The sequence below is a fragment of the Rhinopithecus roxellana genome, chromosome 1 (assembly GCF_007565055.1).
Source record: "Rhinopithecus roxellana isolate Shanxi Qingling chromosome 1, ASM756505v1, whole genome shotgun sequence".
Classification (NCBI taxonomy): domain Eukaryota; kingdom Metazoa; phylum Chordata; class Mammalia; order Primates; family Cercopithecidae; genus Rhinopithecus; species Rhinopithecus roxellana.
The window spans coordinates 82,491,076-82,512,249 of NC_044549.1; the positions used below are offsets into that span (position 1 = coordinate 82,491,076).

The 21,174-nt window shown below is 38.9% G+C and overlaps 1 protein-coding gene across 10 annotated transcripts in view; it reads right to left on the reverse strand.

The window, feature by feature from the left end:
* FHIT (fragile histidine triad diadenosine triphosphatase) overlaps positions 1–21,174 on the reverse strand; it is a 1,520,982-nt gene that overhangs the window by 803,020 nt on the left and 696,788 nt on the right. For 8 of the 10 annotated variants that reach the window (XM_030927077.1, XM_030927123.1, XM_030927074.1 and 5 more), the window contains one exon: positions 9,024–9,143. The exons of the other annotated variants lie outside the window; for them this stretch is intronic. In XM_030927077.1, coding sequence (XP_030782937.1) covers positions 9,024–9,126 — 103 coding nt within the window. In that variant the 5' untranslated portion in view covers positions 9,127–9,143. The remainder of the gene's footprint in view (positions 1–9,023; positions 9,144–21,174) is intronic. 10 annotated transcript variants of the gene reach the window in all.

The following is a 21,174-nucleotide window of genomic DNA, read 5'->3' on the forward strand; positions in this document are numbered from 1 at the left end:
AAACCTATCAGGAAAGAGAAAAATTGGAGAGCCAGATGAATTTAGCTCCTCCTGGACTCATTTTATCTCAGAGCAAATTACGCTGCTAGCCAAGCTAAACTGTTGGGCCTCATATAGATGGCACTGGAGAGTAAGGCTTAAACCTTCTAGACTTTCAGAAGTCACTAAGGTTGGTCTTATTCTTAAATGATAATGAAGCTTACAATAAAATAATAAAACCACAAACAGCAAAATGCCCATAAAAATATAAATGGCAGAGTAAAGCTTTAGGAAAATATAATACTAGAAAGTGGGGCTAATGGGAAAGGTTTCAACTCTAGAGAGAAGAACTTCTCAGGACACCCACCCCACAGTACACAGATTTTTGCAGCATATGTGAAATGCAACCAGAGAGGGTGAAATGAACAATGGAATGAGAATCAAGAGTCCTGGGTAAAGCCCAGACTCCCATGAACTAGAGCCACCATTGGTCTGTGCCTCAGCTTTTCCATTTAAACCACTCATAGGCCAATGAGGATAGAACAATTTTTGTTTCAAAAAGGTTCTTGCTCTGCAGCTCAGGCTAGAATGCAGTGGTGCAATCATAGCTTACTATAACCTTGAACACCTGGGCTAAAGCAATCCTCCTACCTCAGCCTCCCAAGTAGTTAGGACTACAGATACATGCCATCACGCCTAGCCAATAAATTTTTCTTGTAGAAAAGGGTCTAGCTATGCTGCCTAGGCTGGTCTCAAACTCCTGGCCTCAAGTGATCCTCCTGCTTCAGCCTCCCAAAACTCTGGGATTACAGGTGTGCACCACTGTGCCTGTCTGAAATAAAATATTGACTCCAATAATGCATTGTTAGTCATAAAATATAATTTTAATTATTTTAAATTATTTTAATGTAAGATATTAGTTATATGTGTATAAATATACTCTCCACTGCCACAGTTACCCCAAACACATATATAAAAGGGAAAGAAAGAACATTGCCTCAGTATCCCCCATGCTACAAGTAAGCTTTCCCTTAAACCAGTGTTAGGAGGCTAAGTTCAGTGTGAGGAAGATGACCATTTGATACAAAGAAAGAGTTCTGCTGGTTTTAATTCATCAGCAAGTCTACAACCATGCTTAACTTAATGGTCTTGAAGAACAAAAAACATGCTTGGTCTTAGGGATATAAAGGAGCTTCTTCCATCTGTTTTTCTCCCTCTAAAATCTGGGCTGCTACAGAGACCATGTGCACTGGCATGTCCATTCCTGTTATGAAAATATTGAAATACAGAAGTATTACTTACTACCCTTGCGTACTGCTCAGCACCTCTTTGCTTCCTTCCCTGGGACTCTCCAGACATCCCCACAATGCAGAAATTAATATGTTGATGTCTGGCACAGCAGAGAGCTTTCAGGAACCACCTTTGATATTGGTCAGTACCATGTGTCATACTAATTGTTACAAATAAACATAACTAACTCCACTGCCTAAGACTTATCCACCCATATCCTGACCCCCAACTGCAGATAGATATAAGCTAAACCAAGGCTCCTGAAATATATTTAAAGCCTATAGTAGAAGTCTCATAAAGATAGTTTAGATTGCAAACCACTTCAGGTATCTGGTATTGTAGAGGTTTTTAAGGATAAGTCCAACTTAGGATTTGTGCCCAGAAGCTATTTGCAAATTTATGGTTATTTTTTCAGTTAATTAGTTTGAGAAAGGAAATGGCAGCTAAGTAAATAAATTAGATCATTAATTTGCAATAAATATAAATTAATTATGCTAATTCTAAGAGTTGAACACATATACAAATTATGTATATATAATAAAAATAAGGAATATACATAAGACTCTATTAGAAGAAAGCTATCTTGACTGTTGTAAAAACTCCACGTATATGTACTCAGGAGATTTTTTTTTTTTTTTTTTTTTTGAGACGGAGTCTGGCTCTGTCTCCCAGGCTGGAGTGCAGTGGCCGGATCTCAGCTCACTGCAAGCTCCGCCTCCCGGGTTTACACCATTCTCCTGCCTCAGCCTCCCGAGTAGCTGGGACTACAGGCGCCCGCCACCTCGCCCGGCTAGTTTTTTGTATTTTTAGTAGAGACGGGGTTTCACCGTGTTAGCCAGGATGGTCTCGATCTCCTGACCTTGTGATCCGCCCATCTCGGCCTCCCAAAGTGCTGGGATTACAGGCTTGAGCCACCACGCCCGGCCTGTACTCAGTAGATTTTAACAGTCTTGATATGTGCATGAAAATATAAAAGAAACTACTGATGTTCAAACTACCTACTGATGTTCAAACAAACCTATTTTCATTCCAAATGGAAATTAGAATATATTTTGCATTGAGTTAATTACATGACACTTCTCATAAATAATGATGTATTATTATTCCATTCATTACTTATAATTATATTCCTTAGCAAGTACGAGGCCGGCAACACCATGACCAGTCTTTTCCTGTTCCTTAAAATCTGATGACTTGCATGGAAAGCAGGTCAAAAATATGCCCAGAATGTAATGAACAGAGTTCAGTAATTGTTAATCATGATAGTTTAAAACTATCTGAAAAAGTTACTGTGGAAATAAATAGAAATTTTGAACATCTTTCCACATTACAGGATACCCATGATAGCAATATGAGAAATATTCAAAGTGTTATCTAGATACATATAATTATCATTCTACCATTTGCTAGAAATGGAGAAAGAACATCCCTAATATCCCTCTCCCCCAACACACACCTACATTAACAGACTTATATTCTGTGTAGATCCGCAGATTGTAAAGATATGCATTTCTGGTTGTAAAAGTGACTCTACAGCCTTTATGCAATTCTGAGAAATGTACCTGATGAAAATGACAGTTGAATTTTTATCCTGTAATGCATAATCAGGTCAGGCCAACACACCCCATCCCATTCACAGCAGGGTAACTCTAGTGTGGAAGACAGGTCAAGATCAAGGAAAGACAGTTAAAACCATCATTAAGCAACAGTGACCTGGTGAACCACAAGGCTACTTTGTACGTGCATATCCTCACCAGAGAGCAGGCAGTAAGGAGCCAGAAGAGTCAAGGAAGAGAAGGCAGATAGCAGGAAGTAGTCCAGATGAGGTCTAGAGACCAACACGTACATGCCTCAGGAACAGTGTTTCATGGGTATGTCACCTTCATTTTGAAGGGGCCAGGGCAAAGTGTAGAAAGTCCATGCATTTTTCTCCATCCAATTTCAAACCTTCCTTGCACACATACAAAGTACCTACTTAATTCCTTCAGCGTCAGGTTACAACAATCCATCATTCTGTCTATGATAAAAAATAAAGATGTCAGTCTCGGCTCCAGGAACAAAAAATAAACTTGAGAGAGGAAGAGACTAGCATGGAGGGCTTCCCCTTCCCCTCTAGTGCCCATGACAGTTACTGCCTTCTGACCCCACGTGCAGCCTGAGTCCTCAACCTTGGCAGCTCACTACCAACTGATCAGCTGGTATGTGAGATAAAATGACTTTGTTTTCTGCATTGTAATTCTTTAGATGGCAAGTCAAGATGGATGATGGTCACACAAAGTTTGTCTTACAATGAGAGTTGGCAGGATTCTCTGTGGTGGATTTTAGACATTGAAAAAAGATGTTTGTCAACTTCGAATGATGAAAGCATCCAATAACTTCCTTTGTTCCCATTGGCCAATACTATCAGAAGCTGCTTCTAGCTGGTGGCCATGTACTCTAATAACCCAAGGGTAGGTGCACATTCATATGGAAACCTTTCCCACAGAAGTAGGAAAAAGAAAGCTCCAACTTCACAATCACTGCTAAATGTATGTCTTTGAACACAACAATCTGCCAAATGAAGTCAAGAAAAAATGTGACCACAAGAAAACCAACTTGCCCCATTACAACTACAGCAAGATTGTCTTTGAACATTTCTCCTCCAAAAGCTTAAGCTGACTGATATACAACAAGCATGCACAGAGCAAAGACAAGACATGTGCTTAGGGCAATTTTCAGAGCAAAAACCTATCTTTAGCAATAAAGATATTAAAATAGTGCTTGTGCTCATTTTACTTGTACAGGAAGGTTTAAAAAGAAACTCTTTAGAGAAATGGAAGATCACTGATAACTGCAGCTTCCTGAACAATTAAAGGAATTCACAAGATTACAACCCACTGAGGAAATGACAAATATTTCTGATTTTTATGGAAGGACTAAAAGGGCGCTTTTATCTATAGCATCTATTTGGTAAGAATCACCGCTAAGTAATGAAGCTATTTTTATTATTTTTCCACTTATTTCAGGAGCACTCAACATGGTAATGGTCTGAAAACTGAGGAAACTTAACATTGCTCTTTGGAAAGTTAATATTCTGTATTAAAAGACAGTTGTCAGAGTTTTATTTTCTCCCTTTTGAAGTTGGATCTTGGAGCACAGTTTGCATTGTAGCAAACTTTTTATTTCTAATGTGTCAGCAGAAATGTTCTTTAAGTTACCTAGTCTAATTCTCTCACAAATATACTTTGTAAGGCTGTCCCTCCATGCATCATCCTAATGTTGTTTGGCCCTGGTAACATTCTGCGTGTGATGGTCTTGGTTGGAAAAATCTGCTCTTTTTAATAGCTGATTCAATAAACTCTTGATGAATGATTTGTAGAATACAGTATGATCAGTGAGCAAGGTTTCTGTCTGTCATCACACACCCTATTCAATTCATCCACAAATGTTGCTGTGTCTCCCTCATGTTGCAGCTCCTTATGCCATTCAGAATAGCAATGCAGAGATCAATACACTCTCTGCTGAAAACAACAGAATATAACAAATGAATAATTTTATTTACAACAAAAGCCCCAGTCTTCAAATGGATACCACTGATGTTTAAATTCATTTTCATGCTCAACTCAAGAAGAGAGATAGACACAGCACAAAGCAAAGGGAGGAGGGGTAAGGACAAGTATTAGCCATAATGGTTCAAATTTATTTAAGCCATGAACAATAGCTGGGCTGCACTGAGACACATGAATAAAATGTTTGCTGCAGAATTCTGAATGTGTACTCTTCAAAATGATTCTATCACCAAGAAACTCTGAAAAGCATTTTCCAGTAACAAGAAATTAATGGATTAAAGACATTCTGACATATTATTCTAAGTGTTGCACCACAGAAGCCAAAGCCTGTTCAATAGGCTTTAAACAGTGCTGGCAAGGAACAGAAGTGTTTGCTTCAGGTGGGAACAAGGAGGGACTGAAGTGGCTGTTCTGAGAATGAAGCAAACCATCCTGTTTCAAAAGCATATCTTTGGCCCCTGATTTGACAGTTCTTTTTCTTTCTTTGAAAGCTATGAAAAAGTCAGTGAGCAAAGTCATAAGAAATAAGTGTTGGTGGGGGGCAGCAAAATGTTATAAGAGCCACAAGTTCAAAGATGACATTTACAAGTCTCTCATGAATGGCACACTCCCCAAAGGGCACCTGAATGCCATTTTTAAGAAGAATTCATCAAACATACAAAACAAAATGTTCCATTTTACATAAAGACGCCAATATACTGCCCTTAAAACACACATTGGTCCATTCACAAATTAACATGTAAAGAAATGGCAAAGAATCTTTTCCCATCTGCCATCAATTCATTCACTGCTTTTAGATTTAACTCCCTATACTCACACACTTGTAAACAGAATTGCAATGGACAAAGGATGAGGGGGAAGCTGGGAAACCCCAGCTTGGACATGATACTGAAACATCTGGAAAAAAGTGGTGACAAGACTTGGCCTTGTGCATGGGAATAGAGAAGAGGTGGGATTTCAGCACACACTGTCTCCCTATTCTGTTAACTGGAACAATGCATATGCTTCTGATGTTTCCAGTCTCACTTTAGATTCAGTGAACATAGTACATTTGGATGCTAAGAAAAAAGAGATGTGCAAGAGCAGGTCCTGTCCATAGGAAGGAAAGACTCGGTGCAGAGAGAAATAGGGATGCACATACTTCAGATATGAGGCAGACTGGACTATGTGTTTGGTCATGGTACCGGGAACGGAGTATGAGCTCAGTAATAAAGTGTTGAATGAATCAACATGTGAATAAGGAAGTGAGTGTCACAAACAAAGAGGAAAAGGTTTTTTGGTTTTGTTTTTGTTTTTCTCCCTAGGAGGGTGGGACAGTTATCAAAGCATTTCAGTTGAAATGAAAAGGATGGGGAGAATCTCCAGTTGAGGCGAGAGGCAGGAGAAAGTATGGTAAAGGGATAGTACAACGCATATTCAGGAAACAGCCGGAAAGAGGGGAGACTGAGCCAGTACAATGAAGGTCCTTAAAAACTATTCTAAGGAATTTGGACTTTATCCTCAAAAAACAGACATTCATTATTGGTTTATTCACAAGGGAAGAGAAGAATGATATGGTCAGGGCTGTGGTTCAGATAAAGTTATAGGCTGGATTGGAAAAGCCCAGAGGCAGGGAGACATCATAAATCTACATGAACCATACCTAAGGGCTAGACTAGGGCAGGCAGGATAGAACACTGGAGGAAGATAAAAGCCCACTCCAGACATCTCACCGTTTATTTATGAAATGTTAGTGGACAGAGCTATCCACATCTTCCATTCTCAAATCTCAGGACAAAAGACTAGAGCTTTCTGCAAGCAAATGAGTACCTTATTAAGATGTGTCTCCCAGTTGTAACATGGCAGAGTTTATAAAGGTAAAGTAAAATAAAAAGTTACAAAATCATCACATAAGAAGCATTGTCTGAATACATTGTCTACTGGCCTGAGACTGTTTTAAATAGTGCAGATGTTAATTAGCCTTACAGAGTATACTGATTTTAAAAATGCTCCGGTTCTCATTGTTCTTATAATCAGAAAAGGTTGGATCCTTCTTGCTACCTTCCAAACAACTGAAGTGTGTTAATTTTAATAAAATATTCTCCAAGTATTTACTCAAATATATAGTAACTGAACAGGGTTCATTTCCCTATTGACGACACCAGTGCCATCCAGAAAGAAACTAGTTGGTATTCACTACTTGTGTACTATTCACTACAGATATTTTCCTAGATATAGACATTTCCACTTTTCTTGAGTTCAAACTCACATAACGCCCTGGTTTTATACATCACATTTTCTGAGTTTGTTAAAAAGTCTGAAAAATCAAGTTACTCTCAAGATATGAGTAAAAAAACTACAAAGAGGAGTTCATTCCATTATTAACCATTTAAAAAGTGGCCAACATGGCGAAACCACATCTCTACTAAAAATACAAAAATTAGCTCGGGGTGGTAGCGCCTGCCAGTGGTACCAGCTACTTGGGAGGCTGTGGCACAAGAATCGCTTGAACCTGGGAGGCAGAGATTGTACTGAGTCAAGATCACGCCACTGCAACCTAGCCTGGGCTACAGAGTGAGACTCTGCCTCAAAAGGAGAAAAAAAAAGGGTAGTGCATCTGAGACCTCTCATTTTCATAGGAATGAGAGTGAATTTAGACAAACAGAGCTTGTCTAAATTCACATTTTCATCCCAGGTCCCTTTATTTCTTTTCTAAAAGTCAATTAAAGCTGGCACATAGAGAGAGATGGCATTTAAATCATATTCTTTTAACACCTTAATTTACAGATATTTTGCTTTTAAAAACCCCAAAGGAAAAAGCCCACCACAAACTTACAGCAAAATAAAATGTTACTTCAAGAAATTCAGGTCTTTTAAAAGAATTCAATACACAATTGGCATTAAACTTAAAAAACTGTTCTGTTTTCTAGGGTCTTTCTAAATCATTCCAGTACTTTTTTCAATAAACAGAAGAAAATAGTTTTCTAATATTATTTAGACTCATTTTATACATTTAAAAGAAGAATTTTAAATATTAATAAAAACTTACATATTTACTAGATTATTGCTTATTGGTTTTCTAATACAATTTATTTGACTAGAATTTGGATTCCAGAAATTTAGGAGTCTATAATACTATCACAATTATCTTTTGGTACACATTTTTCTTATTTGTATTTTTTTTTTCAGCATACAATAGTTACATGGCTAGAAAGGAAGATTATTCATGAAGTTCTCAAGCACTTTCCACATTTTCACTGAAAAAAAAAAACGTAGCTTACTCTGAAAAACCTCTTGGCATATTTGTACATTCAGAATTACTAAGAAATTCATTTCAAAGCAAAATCATGTCTCAGTGTGGAAAATACTTATTATCTGAAAATATCAAATTTTATTCTGTTGCCTTCTGCGTAGTAAACTAAGTTAAGGAGGAAAGAGAAAAACATCCTGAAGAGTCAGTACAAAATTCATATGCACACAATCAGGGGTGATGCTTTCAACAACATAAAAACAACTCCCCAAGCATTTCACCAATACTTGTTATTCCCACCAGAAGAATAAAGCTCCTGCTGAAGTCTATAGGAGGAAAGACCGCAACTCAGTGGTCAGAGGGAAATAAAACAACGCTACCCACCAATGACACTGGCCAATGATCTACAAGCTGGTATTTTTCCTAAGAGAAAATGTTATTTCAGGTCCTAGTTTTTTTTTTTTTTTTTTTTAAAGTAAGTATATTTATACATATAAATTTAAATAAAACGCACAACTGGAATGATCTCCAAGAGGTAAAGCAACAAAGTCAGTCTCAAATCCGCGCGTATCTTGCTTCCACATCACAAAGGCACCACCCAATCTACTATTAAAATTCACAACAGATAAGTTGAAAACCAAGTGCCCGTGATATTCACTGGGCTCATTTCAGAAGCACCTATTTATTTACTCAGCTATGATAGTGAAAAGGTCAAGCAAAAATTCACCTCCAAAGCCACGGTTGCTAAGCAACTCTCTTCAGAAGTTCTGCAACATTGATCAAGCATATTACTGGTGCCACCAACTGGATTCAGAATAAATGTGTGTAACATCTTACCTGGTGTCTCCAAAATGGGAGGGAAATGGATTCTTTCTTTACCTTTTTGGACAGACTGGAGGCCAATCTTATATTTATATTCATTTGGCTGGTTAGGCTCAGAAGACTTTTATTTTTCCTCTCCAGACAAAAAAGGATACGTCCTGGTACCACAGGTTTCCTATTCACAAGAGCGAAGGACAGTTCTGTTTTGAGAAACACCACAGAGGGCTTGATGAGATGTTGGCCAAATCTGAACGACATGTCCTCACAGCTGAAGTCTAAAAGACAATGGATAGAATTCAAATAAGAAACTCAGCTCATATACCACCTTAAAGAAAGCAAATTCCATTACTACAGATTCTTAGTTGCAGAGAGGATGCCATTGAAATTGTTCCTTATTGAATGTTCATCAAGATGCATTCTGGGCAAGTCTTTCTAAAATACTCCACTCTCCCTACCAGTGTTTCCTTGATTAGAGTTAGCAATTTTCAAGCAGAGGTTTGCACTTGGACAACAAAACAGCCTTTCCCCTTTACTCCCTCTGCACTTCACGGTGCCACCTTAACTCAGATCCACAAGGCCCTATTTGTCAGGTACTTATTTTTACCCATCTATTTTGTCATCTCTGCTAAGCTGAAAATTTTCATTAAGTATTAACTATAAACCTTCTAATTCTTAAATGCTTCTCTCAAATGGTTTTGTGTTCATATAATAGCAATTTACAGCAAGTGCAAACACTGTCTGACCTTGCCTACAATTACAAAAACATGAGCACCCCCAGAGAACTATTCTAGCAAAATCTCCAAAATTAAGGAGAAAAAAATAATTTTTAAAAAGGAAGGAAGGAGCAAAACAGAGTTCAAAACTAGAACAATTCCTGGTTGTAATAGGGCCACAAAGCAGCAAGGTACCTGAAATGTTCTGCATCCTCCTTTTGAGGGAACACCACGGGAGGCTGGGGGCAGGAAAGGGAGGCTGAAGGGAATTTGGCACATGGCATAGCTGAGACAAGCCAAATCCATCTAGCACCAAGGAATGACTTTTTAATCAGGTGGATGCCAATACACAACAAAGTTACTTTGTGAATGACTAAGACACACTTTGTGAGTGACTAAGAAACACCATCCCTAGAAAACGATTTCATTTTTCTAACTCAGGAACAGCTTAGTACAAAATTGATGAACATGGATCACTCTATGGAAAAACAGAGAAAAGATTATAAAAAGGATGAAATTAGAAAATAGTTGGCTATTTATTATACTGTAAAATATGTATTTGGTTTTCAACTCCATTTCCTGGCATGCAACTCCTAAAATCCTTAGAAACTCCAAAGTGATGTCTTTTTCTATGCTAATGATTAACTGGTGGCTAGCAGCCTCTAAGAGTCTAGGTAGCTTCAGGATGGGACTGGTCACAAGAAGGACCAATGCAGGATTACAGGACTGGAACTTTCAGCCCCACTCCCCAATCTCCCAGGAGGAGAGAGGGGCTGAAGGTGAAGTTGATCACCAATGGTCAACAGTTTAATCGGTCATGTTTACATAATGAAGCCTCTGTAAAAACCCAGAAGAACAGGTTTAGGGAGCTTCTGGATAGCTGAACACAGAGGTTCCTGGAGGATGACTTGCCCTGGGAGAGCCCTGGGGAGCATGCTCTTTCCTCCATACCTCACCTTATGCATCTTTTCATCAGTATCCTTTGTAATATTTGCTGTAATAAACTGGTAAACCTAAGTATTTCCCTGAATTTTTCCAGCTGCTCAAGCAAATTGATTGAACTCAAAGAAGGGACCATGGGGTCCCTGATTTACAGTCAGTCATTTGGAAGATCCAGAGGCCCAGACTTCCAACTGGTATCTGAAAGTCAGGGGGCAGTCTCACGGCACTGAGCTCTCAACCTGTGGAATCTGAGGCTATCTCCAGGTACATAACATACAAATTCTTCTGAACTGAATCAAAGGACATCCAGCTGGTGTCCGCTGCTTGGTGTGTTGGGGGGGGATCCCACACATTTGGTCACAGTAGTAGTCTTTGTTGATTGTTGTCGTTGGTGTGAAAGCAGAGGAAAAACATGTTGAGTGTATTTTTTTTCCTTAGACTATTTTATAAAGCACATGAATAATGCATGATTGGTAAATAATTCTAATATTCTCAATGGCACACAAGACAGAGAACTGTACAAATGTCATTTACTGTGGAAGAACCCATATAGCCAGAACTGTACACATTTCAGGTACTAAATAAATAAGATGGGAAGGTTTGCCCCAGTGGTACAGATAATGGTTTTTAGAACATTTACAACAAGCTCATTAAAAACCCAACAGTTCTCAAAGGGAGGTTCCTCCACAATAGCATCAACTTCACTTGGGAACTTATTAGAAATTTTGAGGCCCCACCCCAGACCTACTGAACCAGAAACTTTGGGACAAGGGCCCAGCAATCAAGGCTTCCATAGTTGTCCAGGTGATTCAGAACCACTGACCAAACCCAACTATCCTCCCAATCCTTGGGCCTTTTCCTACAGAATTCCTGCCAAATGGCTGGCTAGTGTATGCTTGAATATGTCCAGTGATGGGGAGTTCATTGCCCATTCCTCCTAAGATAGTCAACTCTACAAATAACATAGTTGCTCTTTACACCAAGTCTATCTGTTTTTCATGACTTTATTCCTTGCAATCATATAAAACAAGTATCATTCAAGTGGCAGTGCTTCAGATATTTAGAGTTAGCTATTCTTCATTTTTTCTTGTTTTTCTAGAATAAAGATGGCAAATCACATCAACTATTCTACAAACAGCATTGATTCAAGTGACCTGTGGTTATTTCCCTCCCCAGAATCTACTTCCTTATAGTCTTAACCATACCACTTTGATTTTTTGCTTTTAGTAACACCCCACCATATTCTACATGTGGGACTATTCCTACTACCTGGTTCTAGTGATGGGCATGTGACCCAGGCACCCATAGTCCTTTGACATATGATTGGTTCGGGAGTGGACACAGGACACAAAATGAACCAATCAAAGGCAAAGACATCCTTCAGAGTAATACTGCTGATAAGTAACAAGGCCACTTTCTTTCAGTTGAATTGCCAAACTGGTAGACTATGAACCTGAAACAGCTACGAGTTTTCCTAAAAAAGAGCTGGCTTGATATGAGAGCCAACACTGAGGCAAAGACAGTGAAGATATAGAGACCCATACCTGAAGATACTTTCTGAGCACCTGGATCTAACATTGCCAAAAAAGTAATGTCCCAGAAGTTTATTTCTCCTTCAGGATAACGGAACAGAATTGACTTAGCACAGGCTCTAGTTGATGAGCTACATTATCATGGGCCCATGAAAGGCTCTTCTTTTTCTTTTCACTTTTCTTATCCTTTTCCTTTTTGTCCTCTATGTCCAGTCCCATTCCCTCCCTTCCCACCCCAGAAATTCACTTTTTCATAATTAATGTATTATTCAGAATCCTCTTTACATGTTTGTGTACATACATTTTTGTCAAAAATACATAGGGCTCTTATTCGTGGTTTTAAAATTTGTATGTAACTTGTAGCTTTTAAGTCTCATTCTTCTGTATCCTCTCAACAGTGTTTTAGAAACTCATCCATGGTGCTATAAACAACTCTTTCACTGCATTCCACTGTAGTATTCCTTGCCCATTCCTCTAGTGCTATAGAGCTAGCTTGATTACAACCTTTTACCACAAGTTACACTGTGACTACCATTCTCATACATGTTTCCCTGGATTCCGATCCTAGCATCCCATTGTTGGGATTCAGGTCAGATACTTAGATTTTCTAAAATATATGCACCGGCTTGCATGCCCAGCAGCAATACATGAGGATTTCTATTTTCCTACATCCTTACCAGCACTTGATAGTACTTCCTGCTTTCCAAGCCTTTAATTATTGAACGGTAAAATGGCGTCTCTTCCTTTTACTTCATTTGTCTCTAATAGTGATGTGTGTGTATATGCATGTTTCTCTTCCTAAAAAATTGCCAATTTATATACTTTGTCCTTTTTTGTATTGCTCTCCTCCCTCCAATTTTCTAATTTTGTAGAGTCCCTTGTATATTCTAAATATTGATCATGGTCTATTAAACACAATAATTATATTTTCACCATCTGTTAATTTCTCTGTTGTTCCCTCCATTGAACAGAAATCATTCATTTTGATGTATTCCAAGTCCATCAATTTTCTTTTTATAGTTTGTGCTCTGCAAATCTCTCAGAACAAATCCCTCTCTACCATAAGGTTGCAAATATATATATTTCTGTATTTTCTTCTATTGACTTTATATTTTCATCCTTAACATTTAGGTATTTATTCCACTTGGAGCTTTGTTTATAGTATGAAATACAGAAACAGCTTCATTTTTCTTTTTGTGAGCCAATTTTCCTAGTACCAATTCCTGGGAATGATTACAGTTTTAAGTTCCCATATACACACAGGAATAAGTCTAGATGCCTTTCTATTCTGCGTAAGAGCCAGATGCTGTAGAACAGAGGTCGCACATTTTTTTTTTTTTTTTTCTCTTTTCTGTAAAGGACCAGACACAGCAGGCCACACAGTGTCTGTTGCAATTACTCAACTTTGTCATGGCAACATGAAAGCAGTATGAGTAGGTGTGGCTGTGCCCCAGTAAAACTTTATTTGAAAAAACAGGCAGCAGCCCAGATTTGGTTTATAGGGGGAGTTTGCCAACTCCTGCTGTATATTGCTAACGTCTAAAGAAAAAACAGAGATCCTCTTTCTGTATTTATTATCCCATATAAATTTTAGCCTCCACTCTGCCCCTTTCAAAAAAAAATTCTGAGATGCTGATTAGACTGAATTTAAATTGTAAGAGGGGTGAAAAAATGTGACATCTTCACAATATTCAATGAAGCCATTTATGAATGCTGCATTTATGCTCTTTAATACCATAATAAAACTCTTGTAATAGAGTTTTAAATTTCCCTTATATGTTTTATGCATTCTATCTTAGATTTATTCCTAGATAGCTTTTAGTTTATGTCACTATTATAAATGGTATCTTATTACTGCCATAGTTTATAATTAGTTACTCCCGATACAGTAGAAAGCTATTGATTTTTCTATGTTCTTATAGCTGGCAATCTAGCTGAACTCTTGCATTGCTTCTAATGGTTTCTGCTGATTCTTTTTTGTTGTCGTTTTGTTTTGTTTTGTTTTTAGAGAGTTTTGCTCTGTCACCCAGGCTGGAGTGCAGTGGCGTGATCTTGGCTCACTGCAAGCTCCGCCTCCTGGGTTCAAGGGATTCTCCTGCCTCAGCCTCCAGAGTAGCTGGGACTACAGGTGCCCGCCACCACGCCCGGCTAATTTTTGTGTGTGTGTGTATTTTTAGAGAGACGGAGTTTCAACATGTTAGCCAGGACAGTCTTCATCTCCTGACCTCATGATCTGCCCGTCTTGGCCTCCCAAAGTGCTGGGATTACAGGCATGAGCCACCATGCCCAGCCTTCTCTTTGTTTTTATATATATAATTTCACTTAGAAATAATGACAATCATATCTTTCATTGCAATTTTCCTACTTTTGTGTTTCTTTGTCGTACTGCATTGGTCAGGTATCTGGTAATGTGTTGAGAAGCAGAAGTAACACAGGCATCCTTGTCTTGTTCCTGACCTTAAGAGGGCTGAGTTTAAACATTTTTTTTTTTTTTGTATTACAAATGATGTCTACTCTAGGTTTTAAACAGGAGCCTTTAATCAAGCTAAAAATATCCCTTCTATTTCAAGTTTTCTAAGAGTTCACACCATTTCTTTTAAAAATTGGTTTCATGAAATGCTTTTCCTATATCACTGATGATGCAATTGCTTGTTCTGTGCCATTAATGTGGTAAACTACATTAGCAAATTTAAAAATAATACTTCACTATTCTTTCCTTATTATGATTAATTCAACTCAGTCACAAAGTATTATTCAACATACTGCTAGATTTGGATTCTTAGCCTTTTGAAAGTCATAAGTGAAGTTGGCCAATAATTTCTCAATTTTTTTTTGAGACGGAGTGTCACTCTGTTGTTCAGGCTGGACAGAGTGGCATGACCTGGGCTCACTGCAACCTCTGCCTCCCCGGTTCAAGCGATTCTCCTGGCTTAGCCTCCCAAGTAGCTGGGATTACAGGCACCCACCACCACACTTAGCTAATTTTTGTATTTTTAGTAGAGACAGCATTTTAACACATTGGCCAGGATGGTCTCGAACTCCTAACTTCAAGTAATCCATCCGCCTCAGCCTTCCAAAGTGCTAGGATTACAAGCATGAGCCACTGTGCCCAACCAACCTATCTAGTTTTTGTTATCAAGATCAAACATAATAGCTTGGATTTTCTTTTTTGTTCCAAAGGGAGTTTATTAAACAAGCATTTTCTGTTTCATGAGAGTTAAACAAAACTCTTTTGTCAAACTGTGTCTTTTCTCCTGTGCCAAGAAGGACTAAGTTTTGATAATCATTACAATTTATTGTTTTCTGATTTACTTAAGATTTTTTTCTTGTATCAGTTTCTTAGCCATATATCCTTTTCACATAATACTGGTAAAAACTTATATTCTTTTTACTGGATTTAAAAATATAATCTATAATTATTTCTTTTACCTTTTTCGTATAGTGTTTATCGTGGTACATGGAGATGTTTTTTCTTTGTCTGTTATTCAAAAGTAAGACCTATCCTAGTAAGTTTTTCAAATAATGAACTTCTGTTTCTTCGGCTTTTATGAATTATTTTTACTTTATTACTGCATGTGTATTTCTTTCCTCTGTTTTCCTTTATTGTTTCTTTGGATTTACTATCTGGCAGTTTTTCTAGTTACTTGAGTCAAACCTTGGGCTTATAGGATTCCAGACTTCGTGTTTTTCTCTTGTGTAACAAAAGCTATATATTGCCTTGAACGTATTCCATTAGCTCTATCTCTCACCTACTGTGCTTTTATTATCACTCAGCTCTAAAACTTTGCTATTCTTGTTATTTCCTATTTAACCTGAGGGTGATTTCATAGTATGTCTTTTCATTTCCAGATATGTGGGATGTTTTTGCTATCTTTTTGTTAATAGTTTGATTTCATAGCACTGTTGTTAGGGAACCTCTATGCTGTTGATTTTGTAGAATTTGAGGCTTCCTGATTCATTGAAAGTTGAAGCTTGTGTCTAATCCACATGCCCTCTGAAATAAAGTATGCTCTGCTTTTGTTGAATAAGTTCTATATACATGAGAGATCAAATTGTTATCCAAATCTGTCTTTTTGTCTCATTGCTTCATTGGTTTCTGAGAGGACTGTGCTAAATTTCTAACTACATTTGCTAAATCAATGTCTAACACCATAAATCATTGTTTTCTGTACCTCAAAGCTACTTTATTACATGTGCATATGTTCATATTCATTTCACTCCCTTGGTCTTGTTCCTTTTTCTTCTTTGTATTTGACAAGTATACATTTTTATACATTTTTTCATTGCCTTACTGTTCTCTTGAAATTTTTTATAAATAAAATACTATCGCATCTTGCTTTCTATCCATTAAAGAATCTGCTGGATAAGTTTAACCACTACACATTTACGCTGATTATTCTTTGAGCTTATTTCAGACATTTTATTTCATCTTTTCATTTGTTTCACTTCACTTTTTCTCCTGTCTACCTTCCACAGGTTAGGTCTGGTTTTTCTTTCCCCATGAGTACAAAAATTATACATTCTATTTTTATTTCAATAGTGGTTATTCTTATCCTATCCATAATAATGTTCAGTATTTTAAAGCAGATCAATATCTTTATCCTTAGTATATTCTTACCTCCTTTCATCTCTTCCAGATGTCATACCCCATCTTCCCTATGTCCTAACTTCTATGAATTGATATTGTTATAATTTCAAATAATGATTGATATGCTTTTTTACCCACCATGCCTCTCCCCCCACTTACTCCAGTGATTGTATTTTCATTTGTCTTGTTTACAAAGATGTAAGGACATGCCCTTCTCGCCAGGCAGCTGTGGGCTCCAGCACCACCTGCCTCTTTTGAATCTTACTTTCCCTTTCTGGCCTTTAGCCCTCCCTTTTCCTCAAAGCTCTGCTACACTTTTGAGTGGATAAAGAGTCTCAGTTCTGCCACTCTCTTCCTGATCTTCCAGGATTCACTGAACCTTCTAATCCTCAGATATCTCATTTGAAAATAGTAGATAATAAAGTATGGAAAGCATGTTTTCTTGTCTGCCACGTGATGTAGGTATCCTTAAATACTAATTTTTTTTCTTTCCCTATCCAAATCTAAGTGTATCTGTTTTTTAATTGTGGTAAAATTATCCCCATATATGCTGCTAATACACGTATTTCGTCAAGTTTTAATTTCAATGAAGAAGAAAAATATTCTAGGAACTCTAAAAGGGACAAAAGCATGAAAAAGATTAAAAGTCAAGAGTTTGATGGGAAAATTTGTTCATCTCCAGGATCTGAAACTGTCTGCAAGACTGAGATAAATATTACATACTTTCCTCTCACATGAAAATGGCAGAAACCAATTTTATTTTAAGCTAACGTAAAATTGCTAAATCTTTCTACCAAACAAAGACTAGATGTACCAGTATTCTGTGGAATTTTCAGGGGAAAATCATCTTCAGGGAACTGTTTCTTAGCAAATATGGAGATGGTAGCTTCTGTAATCCAGAGAAGCAAGTACTGGGTTAAGAAACTCAGTCCAAGGTTTAGACCCTTAGACTTGTTAGTGAGCATTAGCCAAGAAGGAAATCCAAGGAACTTGGTTTACTCTCGAAATGGTAATTGAACCCTACTCTCTCTTTATAAACAAACAAAAGAAGTAGATACATAAATGAAAACCAAGGTCTCACATTTCTAGACAATTACTTTTTTCTTTATATTTTTTGGTAATAACTTCTTTTATTTGGGACTAAAAACATATGATTTCAACATTCTTAAACGAGTCTCCATTTCCCACTTTTCAGCCATAAAATGTAGCCTCTTGCTACCTCTCTCTTATTGAGAGGTGACAACATGCTAGCAGCCCTCACTCTCGGCGCCTCCTCGGCCTCCGTGTCCACTCTGGTGGCGCTTGAGGAGCCCTTCAGCCTGCCACGGCACTGTGGGACCCCCTCTCTGGGCTGGCTGAGGCTGGAGCCGGCTCTGTCTGGTTGCGGGGAGGTGTGGAGGGAGGGGCCCGGTTGGGAACTGTGGCTGCGCGCTGCGCTCGCGGGCCAGCTTGAGCTCTGGGTGGGTGTGGGCTCAGCGGGCCCCACACTTGCAGCAGCTGGCACTGCCGGCCCCAGCAGTGAGGGGCTTAGCACGTGGGCCAGCAGCTGCAGAGGGTGCTCCAGGTCCCTAAGCAGTGCCGGCCCACCAGGCGCTGAGCTCAAATTCTCACCAGGTGTCAGCTGCCTCCCCGCCGGGCAGGGCTCAGGACCTGCAGCCCTACCATGCCCGAGCCTCTCCGCCTGCGGTGGGCTCCTGCGCAGCCCGAGCCTCCCCGATGAGCGCCGCCCCCTGCTCTGCCGCGCCGGGTCCCATCAACTGCCCAAGGGCTGAGGAGTGTGGGCGCAGGGCACAGGACTGGGGGGCAGCTCCCCCTGTGGCCCTGGTGTGGGATCCACTAGGTGAAGCCAGCTGGGTTCCTGGGTCTAGTGGAAATTTTAGAGTCCACTCTAAATTGAGGGATTGTGAATGCACTAATCAGCACTCTGTGTCTAGCTAGAGGATTGTAAACACACCAATCAGTACTCTGTGTCTAGCTCAAGGGTTGTAAATACACCAATCAGCACTCTGTCAAAATGGACCAATCAGCTCTCTGTAAAATGGACCAATCAGCAGGATGTGGGTGGGGTAAAATAAGGGAATAAAAGCAGGCTCCGGTTCCCTTCCACACTGTGGAACCTTTATTCTTTTGCTCTTTACAATAAATATTGGTGTTGCTCACTCTTTGGGTCTACACTGTCTTTATGAGCTGTAACACTCACCGCGAAGGTCTGCAGCTTCACTCCTGAAGCCACCGAGACCACGAACCCACTGGGAAGAATGAACAACTCCAGACACACTGCTTTTAAGAGCTGTAACACTCACTGCCAAGGTCTGCAGCTTCACTCCTTAAGTCAGTGAGACCACGAACCCACCAGAAGGAAGAAACTATGGACACATCTGAAGGAACAAACCCCGGACACACCATCTTTAAGAACTGCAACACTCACCAGCAGGGTGTGCGGCTTCATTCTTGAAGTCAGCAAGACCGAGAACTTGCCAATTCCGGACACATTATGACATATTTGTACTCTCTCGACCACCTGTAAACCACCTTTGCATCTCTATCTCCTGTAATTGTCACCAGCTGGTAACATAACAGTTTTAGAGCTTAATATTTAAATAATAGAGAAGAAACAATGAAAAGATCTCTACTATCCTCTTGTGTGTGACTCAGTGGATGTGTTCAGTCATTTTCTTAACAGGGCTAGATAGGCAACCTAACTTGTAGTAGAATAAGTTTCAATGCCACAAAAGCAAATGCAGGGCCCCAAAATGTGCAATCTCCAAGCTGTGAACAGGAGCTGACAATAGCTCACCTCAGGGTAGGGCAGATTCTTTTTTCCGGATTTGCTTTCAAATGTTACGTTAACATCCACCTAAAATAACTGCCAAATACTTCGAACCTTGCTCCAAACAAATTCTAGAAGTTTGTAGCAGAAAAGAACCTAAGAGATCATGTATGTCTAGCCCTCTCATTTTAGAGATATCAAGTATGTCCAACAAGTGGCTTATTCAAACTTCTTCTGAAACTAAGGGGGTGTGATGGTTAATACTGAATGTCAACTTGATTGGATTGAAGGATACAAAGTATTAATCTTGGATGTATGTGTGTGGGTGTTGCCAAAAGAGATTAACATGAGTCGGTGGGCTGGGGAAGGCGGATCTACCCTTAATCTGGTGGGCACAATCTAGCTGCCAGTGAATATAAAGCAGGGAGAAAAAAAACAAAAGAGAGAGATGGGCTTAGCCTCCCAGCCTACATCTTTCTCCTGTGCTGGATGCTTCCTGCCCTCAAATATCAGACTCTGAGTTCTTCAGTGTGGGGACTCAGACTGACTCTCCCTGCTCCTCAGCTTGCAGACAGCCTACTGCGGGACCTCAGGATCATGTAAGTTAATACTTAATAAACTCCCCTATATATGTGTGTGTGTGTGTGTATATATATATATGCATATATATGTGTGTGTGTGTATCAGTTCCCCCCTTGAAGAAACCTCACTAATACAGTGGGTATCCTGGCTCTTTATAGAGGATATTATTTAAGGATTTCTTAAACTTGGGGATGTAAGACTTCAGGGCCCTGATTTGGGAAATACTGAATTAATAATAACTCTGTCACTTTAGGCAATCCCTTTGCACTAAAGCCACGTAGCCGTACTCTGTTATAAGATAGCAAGCAGCTGATTTAGAATATAAGCTTTTATCTGTCATTTTCATATTATTTCATCAAATAGAGAACAATAAACATAAACTTTTTGAGAATATAAGGGCCCTTCAAAACCCACTGGCCAAAGTTTAAGAAACTCAGGACTTCAGCAATGCACCTAAGAAACCAAGCTCATGAAGACGTCAAATTTTAATCAACAGATTACCTGAAAACCTTTCCATCCCATTTCGTGATTTATCTTTTCTATAGCAAATGATGTTTTTGGAAGAAAAAGAGTGCTTATTTCCCTTGCCTGGCTACTCAAAATGTGTTCCTCTGACTAGCAACAACGGCATCACTTGAGAGTTGTAAGAAATGTAGATTCCCAGGCCCTAGCCTAGACGTAATGCATCAACCTGTATTTTAACAAGACCCCCAGCTAGGCTGTTTGTACATTAACGTTTGAGAAGCACATCTCAGAGCACTAGTTTTAAAACTAGGTCTATTAAGATCATCTTGAGAACTTTCTCAAAAAACAAATGCCTAAACTTCATCATTCTCTGACTCCAACAATCTCTGCAACAATGTGGCTAACACAGCACTGGGATTTGACAAACACGGCTTCCGATTCTATGTTCTTTCCAATTCATTTTATGAACTTAGGCAAGTTCCTCGGCTTCTTTAAATTTGTGAAATGAAGATGACAACAGTACCTTCTTCTCAAGGACACACATAAAACACTTAAATATTTGATCAGTGCTAGTCACAATATTGGTGTATTTTGCCTTGGCAAAAAGTAATGGCTAATTTTATGCAATAAACAATTGTTAATTGTCAACTAATACATAAGCGAATATTGTTAAGTTGCTCAATATAATGCTTATCACAAAAATGGTATGTAACA